The following is a 9,057-nucleotide window of genomic DNA, read 5'->3' on the forward strand; positions in this document are numbered from 1 at the left end:
TGTTATCCACCCCAGGGTGGCCTTCATGGCCGTGAACCATACTCTGTTCTGTGTCCTGTGTTCTTTCTCTGCACTCCCTCCTCAGGACTCTCTGTAGAGTCATCAAATTCCTTCTTCCTAACTAGGAACATCCCCCTGGAATACTGATGGGGATGTCCTACGGCATGCTTGCCAGCACTAACCGCTAACTCTCTGCCCTTTGGTCCGAAGTTGAATGAAAGGAAAAGGTCCTTTTGTTTGCCCAACAGCCAAATCCATCTGTTAAGTAGAAAATACAGTGTTCTCTCTCTCCTGGAAGAAAATCTCATTAGATTAATTGCCCTACTTATATAACTAGTCCTCTTCCTATGAAATCAGATTTTGAAAGAAAATATACTTTTAGTCATTGCCTACATTTGAATGAGTTTCAGAGTACATTTGGACCCTGTTATCTCTAGACACATTGTTAACACGGGGTGAGTTTGAACTCTATCCTCTGGAACATCTGAAAACTCAAAACCAAAGCCGCCTCAGATGTAGCAGAGCCCACAAGACATGACAAGTGCTATAGCTGACCTCAGAATTACAGGAAAGTGTTCCACTGCACCCTTCACCCTGCATTCAGCACTTCCCTTCTGTTGTTAAAGCAGATACAACTGCACGTTAAAACCTGAGTATCATCATCTGTATTCTTATTTTCGATTGTCTTTAGAAATCTTTGCTGTCAGAAAAATTGTTTTTCCTGAGACCATCACTACCACCCCCCTGTTGGAGTCTGGGACTGTGAAGGCAGAAACAGACCTTGTTCCCTTTTCCTGGCTGCAAAGTATAAGAGAGAGAGACAGAGCCAGATAAGCCTCGGGGCCAAGGCTCACCTCAGATGTTCATCTCTCAGAGGCTTTTCAGTCCATGCCCCTGTCTTTAGGTAGGACGGGATGGCCCTCCAAGTGGTTTAACAAGATGCTTGCTGAAACTCACTAGCATTGGTTGAAGGCTTGCTCTTGTGCCAGGTATTTTACACTGATTATCTCATTTACGCATCATAATATTAGGATATACAGAAAAATCTCCATTTTATAGTTGGGGAATCTGAGGTCCAGGGAAGTTAATACATTTGTCCAAAGTCACACAGCTCATCAATGGGAGAACTGGTATCCAAACACAGCAGTGAAGCTGCAGAGCCTAACCAGTTCCCCTCTGGGCCCTCCGTATCAGAGGAGCTCTGATATCCTTTATAATCCGTCCCTGGCTGGCAGGAGGCTTTGCAGGACATTCCTGTACAGACCTGGCCTACATTGCTTATGTTTCTTCAGGAAGGTGCCTGGCTGACTGCTTTCCCCTGTGGTCATGCCTTCTCTGCAGCCTTGAAGGAACTGTTCTTTCTCATTCTCTGGGCAGGTGTGCTTCTGATTCCTTCAGGATCCTCTAGAGAAATTCCACTTTCACGAGGGCCACAGGAGGAAGGGGAATATGAAACGAGTCCACACATTCTTGCCCCTGCTCTCCAGTTAGCTGGAGACTTATATTCGGGGTGGAATCAGATTTTCCACCCTGGCCTCCTCCCTCTTTGCGGCTTATAACGTGCTTTCATTGACCCTAGCAACCATTCTGCTTCCTTTAGTAAGTGTGTCCAGAATCTTCCATGGAGTCACTTTATTTTCCTCTTTGGCTGACTTCCCCATTGGGACCACAGTCGGGGAGAAGTTCAGTTGAGGCGAGGCAAGTTTTCAGTAAGACCTTAGACACAGATGAGTGATGGCTCTAAACGCCATGGTTGTTAACTTGTTTGGCATTTGGGTCCCAGTAGGGGCATAAGCAAACAGAGGAAGTGTTCTGCAACGGGATCGTGCCGTCACCATCACAGCAGCAGGAACACGGTGTTTAAGGCGAGTCCTGGGCCTGGCCTAGGGCAGTGAACCCCTCCTGTCCTCAACCCCATACCCCTCCACTGACATGTCCTGTGAAAGATTCCAGGCCTGGGACTGATGTTCAGTGTTCCCTGAACTTCCCACCTCTGCATCTTTGGAGGGGGGAGGGGTTAGTCATAGAGGAGCTATAACCCTCCCCGCCCAGCCTTCCACGCCCTCAGCACCACCGATCACCCCTCCTCCTGCCCGGAATGGTCGCTGTGCTGGTTTCTGTTCCATGGTCTTCATCCTGCTCTGGCTTTCTCATGAGCTCCTGCTGCCACCCCGGCCTTCTTTCCACCCTATGCCAGGGCCCAGAGCCAGCACAGGCATGCGGGCAGCCAGCCAGGTATGAGGCCGAGGGGAGTGGTGGGACCAGGGGATCACATGCCCCAGCTAATGAGGCAGCCACTGCTCAACTCCAGGTCATTTTCACCAAGAAGAAGTGCAGGTCCAATGTTCCAGAATATTCCATCTTCCAAGAGAATTTGGAAAACTTGACTTTCATGAGTGTGATGTGACATTTGCTACCTTTTAAATGTTTGACAAGTAGTTAAAATTATTTTAAAAACACTCTATGTGGGCCAAATAAAATGTCTGTGGCCTGGAGCTGCTCTCAGTTCTATTCTCTCTCCCTCCACCTCTGCCTTCCCCGCACCCCAGCCTGCCCTCCCAGCATCAGCTCTCTCTCACCAAACGGTGATGGCCCTGGGTGTCAGACCTCTCACCCTGGCCTGCACCCCAGGCTTACAGGGCTAGTCAGCTCCTGGTGGATGTTTGCACATCTCAGATGCAAAGCTGAGCTCACCAACCTCCCAGATCTGTAAGACCTTGAGAAATGGTAGATGTTTTTGTTTTCATCCCTTTGACAAAAGTTACTACCGCTACTACTACTATACTTCTATTGACACTGATACTCCCAACAATAATCAGTTTCTGTTATCCTTTTCCGTCCCTCAACAGCTGGAGAGGACCCTGGGACCTGGCTGTCCTCCTGCCCCTTCCCCCCAGCTCCAGGCAGAGTGGAATGTGCTCATTTTTCTTCCACAAGCCCTCCAGGACCTGCTCCCCTCTTTTCCTTTCTACTAACTAGAAAATCTAGCTTCCAGACTTGTCGTGTCTTCTCGGCTGTCGTCTCAGCCTCCTAACTAGTCAGCCCCCTACCCACGAATCTCTTACCCCTCCGTTAGGGATTTATCCATCCCATCGTGGCTAGAGTCATCCCTGAATCACAGGGCAGCTCTCGTCATTCACCTCTTCGTACGCTTTTGTCGGGTCCTCCTGGCTGCCCCACGGTTCCTCGGCCGTCCTTTCACGCCAGCCCTACCACCCTACAGGCTCCCTCACCAACGTGGCCGGTGCTTGCCTACAGCCGTGCCAGCTGCGTTCTCGGGCGTGACTGCCCTCTTCCTTCCTGGCTCTGTTAATTCTATGTATATGCCTCATGTCATCAACTGTCACCTCTTCTGAGAGGCCATCGCCTGCCCTCTCACCACCAGCCCCCAATGCGATTTTCCCAGTCTCTCTCCGAAGCTCCCGCTGCACTTGGCTGCGTCTCTCTTCCTTTCGTCCAGCTGTATTACAGATAAAGTGTGCTTGCCTCTGCCCCTTCTCTTGATCAGCTCCTTCATGGGGGGAGACACTGTCCTTGTCATCCGTGTACCCACCCCCTATGAGGCCTAGTGCACTGCCTTGCATAGACACCTGCAAACCCTTGTAAACTGAACTTTTCTTTTATGTGGAGAATGAATATCTTGAGCCCTTTAGATACAGCCAAAGTTAAAACAAAACTGCGTGGTTATTCGAAAGGATTTATCAGAATTCTAAGCATAAGCTAGTGAAAGGGTTATTCTGCCCGACTCCATTCCCAGGGATGAAGTTTACAGAGGAGAGCAGCCACGATTTGGTCTCCTGTTCCTTGGGCAGTGCTTTTCCACAGTGCCCCTTGGAAGGTTGGCTTCCGTGCCGGGGCAGGGAAAAATGGGCAAAGTTGTTCAGACACCAGGGCTTCTGCCACCCTGGCATCAAGAGCCCCACACTGTTCCTCTTGCCCAGAAGAACAAGTTGTACTCACACATTCACAAGGTGTCCTCTGCTCGCACCGTTGGCAGGCCTGGGAGTTTCCCACAAGCCATCTGGGTCTGTTCTGCTGTCCTTGTAGCTTGAGTTTTTTGCAGCATTGTTTGTTTTTTGTTAATTAGCTCTTAGAGTAGACACGGCTATTCCATCAGGGATCGTATCCCATTGACTTTCCTAATGAGAGAATCTACTCATTTCTTTTGTGTATTTATTTTCCCCTGCCTTTCTGAGTTGCACAGACTTATCTGGGGAGAGCCCACGCAGCATGAGCTCCTAGCTCTTTCAGAACGGAGTTGTTTTTGAGATATATTTCCTAAGTCACCGCTGATCACCGTGCGTGCCCAGAGTGCTAACTGCCGTGGAGCTCTGAAAGCTGCTTTTACTTTCGAGTTCCACGTCCAAATTCAGTACCACCAGGCCTTTCATTCCTTGTCTCTAGGAAAGAGGAGAAACCATTAAACCCCATCCGTGTCTTCCATTTTTACTAGCTCCCCTTGGAAGCTTTTTTAGCGTTTTATGAGGTCTGTCCTGTCAGATTGGCTTAGGGACTCTGGCAGCCTCCTCCCTCCACCTGATCGTGTTCACCTGAAGCAACCCAGGAGGTTTTGCAGCTTTGGACACCTGACATGGCAGGGCTGGTCACCTCTCAACCCTACCCTTTCTTGTGTGCACCTTCAAGATTTTTTCAAAAATACTGTGTAAATTCCACTCCAAAGCCATTTCTATGAACACACCATTACTTTTGTCTTGTGTTCATAAATCAGACTTGGAAAGATAACTTGATTTAAGTTTTTAAAAAGTTTTTATCCAAGGCAATTTTCTTTTGATAATGGGAAATTAGCTTATGTGTCTTTAAAATTGAAAATGACATTCTGGCCATGAAAAGTGAATTATCCTACACTGGTCTTTGGTCAGGATACGATCAGAATGCCTTTGCTGACCACTCTGTGAAAGGAGGGTTAGCCCAAAACATCTTGATAGGAGCTCAGCCGCGAGGAAGTTGCCCAATTGATATAAATACAGAGGATTTATATACACACATTCCTTGAATGTATGTATGGCAGTGCTTTTAAATTTTGGACTATGTGGCAAGAGTCTCAGTCATGAAACATTTCAAAATGGAGGGGCAGGAGAGAAGGGAGCATCTCAAAGAAAAAAACTTTTCACTCAAAACTATGATATCTTTGTTGCATAATAAAAGCGGCCAACTTTGTTTTTCCTGGAGCCCGAACACAGAACTTTAAGTTTTTCACCCTTGCGGCTTCTTCACACAGCTCTTCAGAAAAATGACTCTCATTCTTCTCTCTGTGGTCCTGTCAGAGAGTGGGAATCCTGGCCGGCTGGTTGGGTCTCTCAGAAGAATGGCACAGCTGTTCTGAAAAGTAGCCCCATTCATAAGATGCCGGCTGTCCACAACTGCAGTGCTGGAGAAAAGCACACTATTTTATAAAGCGTTTCTTTAAAGAGGAAAAAAAATATACATGGTATTTACAGGAAAGAAAACCGGGCCCCTCGGTTTTATTTTAGTTGCCACGTCTGAAATGGAAGTGGGGAAGGCCATAAATACACATGAGCAATTTGCGCCTCATGTGTAAAGGAAAATTGCACCTTTACGGGATGATTCATGGGGGCTGTGCCGCCTGTGATGGGAAAATCCAGCTGGTTAAGCAAGATCAGCCAGAAAGCCTCACATCGGCTCTTCTGCCGGAGCGAATGCCTACCGTCTTGTGACATACTTATTGTCTAGGATCGAATGATTGACTCTCTTTCTCCCCCTCTCAGTTCATGACCAAGAACCCCACTATGCGCTTGGGCAGCCCGAGTCAGGGTGGCGAGCATGCCATCTTGAGACATCCTTTCTTTAAGGAAATCGACTGGACCCAGCTGAACCATCGCCAAGTAGAACCACCTTTCAGACCCAGAATTGTAAGTGTCCAAGACCACCTTAGTAGACCTTCTTCTTTCTTCAAATGTCTCAGTGTCTCACTGAGCAGCCAGATGGCCCACTGGGGAATGATCAGACTGGAAGTTCAGCCTGATGCTTTGCCAGGCACTTCACCCAGGAGGCGGCTGGGCTCCTTGCCCCCGAGGCAACGTCTCTCTGTGTGCCAGGGTTACTTCTCAAAAAGTTTTTACCTCTTGCTTGCCCTGGCCCCATCCTCTCTTAATTTAAAATTTCCTGGGGTCTAAGAGGCCTTGAAACTTTCCAGGTTTCCCCAAAAGTGTTTGGTTGAGAAATTCATTGTTCCTAGCTGATTTCCTTACACTCCTTAGTCAGGGTGCCTTTCCCAAGCCCCCAAGAAAGTAGAGAGGCCATGAAATGCTCCTCAAAGCCCTAAGCCTGGCTCCCTGGCTTGGAGAGCTCAGGTCTGCAACAGCTACTGCAGCACAGGGTTCAGGGCAGAACAGGCCGAGTCCTCTTTGACTAGGAAATACTGGGAGCACCTCACTAAGAAGTGAGGCAGCTGAGTGGGGTGGCATTCCTGAGGGTGGTCCAGCTCTCGGTCTGAGAGCTAAGCTCTTTCTCATGGGTGGGTCAAGAGAACCACAATGGGAAGGCAGAGAAGCTGGGCTGGCAGTACATCAAGAGTTAGGGGGATGAGGGGTGCTCAAAGGCAGAGAGAAAAATATCATTGACTCAAGGAAGAGAAGTAGGAGGCCTCACAATGGTAAAATTGATCTCTCCAGCATTAGTTTATAAAGATGGAAAATACACATTTCCAAGCGTCATTAGCTTAATCTGTAACAGCCTGCTAGGTTGAGACACAGAGACAAAGCCACTTCCTTTAATGGACATCCCCCTGCCAGCCCCTCTGGGAGGAGGGAAACCTTTGCCAGCAGGGCAGAATGAATCTGACTGTTGAGTAAAGTGAGAGGAATTTGTTCCCTAAACTCAGCATTTCCAAGAAGTCTTTCAAGAAAATCTCTTCAAGCATATAGATCTTTGTAAAACAGGAGGTGGGGCAAGCGTGAATTTTCTCAACCTCTGTTGGTTTATGTGCCTGTCCATTAGGCCTGCTGAGAAGTGGTACCTCAGTGAAATGGGGAGGGTGAGCCAGCTGGCTGGGTCAGGTGAACAAATTAATTTTTTAGTTTCCCAACCTAAGGCTGGCCTGCTCAGCAAGATTTTTGTGGGGTTAGTGAATTGGTGGTTACCACATGCCCTAGTAATAAATACACAATGCAGTAGAATTAGTGTAAAGCACTGTTTAACCAATTGTCATAACTGTGAATAACACTACCGAGTTGCAGGGCAGTCCTCCGAACTCATTGAAATGGGCTAAGTCCCACGGAAGATGACTAAACCTCAAGTGCATAGAATCTGAAATTTTCCCTGTTTCCTTTTTGGCAGAAATCCCGAGAAGACGTCAGTAATTTTGACCCCGACTTCATAAAGGAAGAACCAGTTTTAACTCCAATTGATGAGGGACATCTTCCTATGATTAACCAGGATGAGTTTAGAAACTTTTCCTTTGTCTCTCCAGAATTGCATCCATAGCCTTATGGGGAATGGGAGAGATGGTATGAGAATCAAAAGGGGATAGAGATTTTCCAGGAATTTCCTTTGTGGGGAACGCCTCAGCATCAGCCTTAGAACAAGAACCTTACCTTCAGGGAAGTGGAGAACTCTGTGAAGGACGGAACGTCAGGAGATCAACAACAGTATTTCAAGTCCTGAGGGAGCCACGGTCCTGGAAACAGTTGATACTGAAACGAGATTTCATGAAGAAATACACTGCTCAGCCTCTGAGTTTCCATAGCTACTTGGGGTTTGGGATATTAACAGGAGCCAAAAGGAGAAAAGGTGTGAAGAGTAAATCGGATCCTAGAACTTCTGAGCCAATCAGGCGTTTTACTTCAAGGGACAAACCTAGACTTTGTAATGGAGTGCCGGGCTCTTCTGTAAGCCATTGAGCCCCGAATACTGGCCGACTTCTGCTAGAAGTCTGTAAATGCTAATGAAGAACTTGAAGAGAAGGAAAGGGATGGCTTCCAAATAGAACGATTTACTCTGAACAAAAAAGTGTGTCCATAAAGCTCATAACTTAAAGCCCCATCCTGACAACAGATGGGCACCAAGGCAACTGCTACAGCTTATTCTTTTATCCTTACTTTCATTTAATAGATATTTATTGAGTGCCCAGTGAGACGGGGCCACAGTACCCAGCAGTGTAAACAACAGATTTGCTTTCACCAAGCTTTCATCCTTAAGTTACGTGAATGGTGTTTGTTTGCATTCTGTGAAAGGCCTCTCCACATTGCCTACATCATACTTTGCACATAACTTTTTTCACAGAAGGCAGCTCGATCCCCAACAGCAACTATCCACATAATCGGCAGGTTAATCAGCAGGTGAGCTCAGGTGCTCGCTGACTTGTGGAATCTCGTCGTGGGGGCAATGTGCCAATATTGCTCTGGACTCATCACTGAAGAATCGCACTCTGCTCGCATCCATGACCAGACTTACGGCTTATACCTTAGCGATTTATTTAAATTATATTTTAAGAGACAAAGATGTTTGGTATGCATTTTAATAATTAGAAATGGCTCTTGTAAGCAGGACATGTATCAAAGAAGGACCTTATAATATGTACCCATATATGCAGTTGGAGAATTTTATCTGGCTGAAATAAATGCATTTTGTAACAAAAGGGATTTTTCTTGTCTAGAAGGATTTGTACCATTCCCCACTAGGAGAGGAGATATGTAATTAAAATAAGCTTTGAGCAGAATGGATAGAACTCTTGACTCAAAACAACTTCCTGAGAGCAAAGGTTGACATCACATTGTGTATGTCACTTAAATGAATGTGGCCTGTCTCTTCCTAACCACAACTTTCATTCTGAGTCAGGGTAATGACTGCTAAGTATTGCTGCCACAGAGTAACCCTCAAACTCCTAGTAGCTGGACATAGTAATTGCTTATTTCTCATCCAGTGAGAGCAAGTTCAATGGCCCTCTTCCAACTCATAACTATGCCATCTGATAATGCAGCTTCCAAGATTGCCATAGCAAAGGAAGGGAGAGATGGAGGTGGTGCTTACTATTTAACTACGTCTCCTAGGAGGGACACGCATCACCTCTGCTCACAC

General features: G+C 46.9%; 1 protein-coding gene across 1 annotated transcript in view; it reads left to right on the plus strand.

Annotated features, from left to right (window-relative positions):
- PRKCH (protein kinase C eta) overlaps window positions 1-8,617 on the plus strand; it is a 221,531-nt gene extending 212,914 nt beyond the window's left edge. Inside the window, exons 13-14 of the mRNA XM_036842746.1 lie at window positions 5,748-5,891; window positions 7,318-8,617. Of these exons, the coding sequence (XP_036698641.1) occupies window positions 5,748-5,891; window positions 7,318-7,464 (291 nt within the window). The 3' untranslated portion in view covers window positions 7,465-8,617. The remainder of the gene's footprint in view (window positions 1-5,747; window positions 5,892-7,317) is intronic.
- Window positions 8,618-9,057: the final 440 nt, after the last annotated feature.

Source organism: Balaenoptera musculus, chromosome 2 (genome assembly GCF_009873245.2).
Source record: "Balaenoptera musculus isolate JJ_BM4_2016_0621 chromosome 2, mBalMus1.pri.v3, whole genome shotgun sequence".
Taxonomy (NCBI): Eukaryota; Metazoa; Chordata; class Mammalia; order Artiodactyla; family Balaenopteridae; genus Balaenoptera; species Balaenoptera musculus.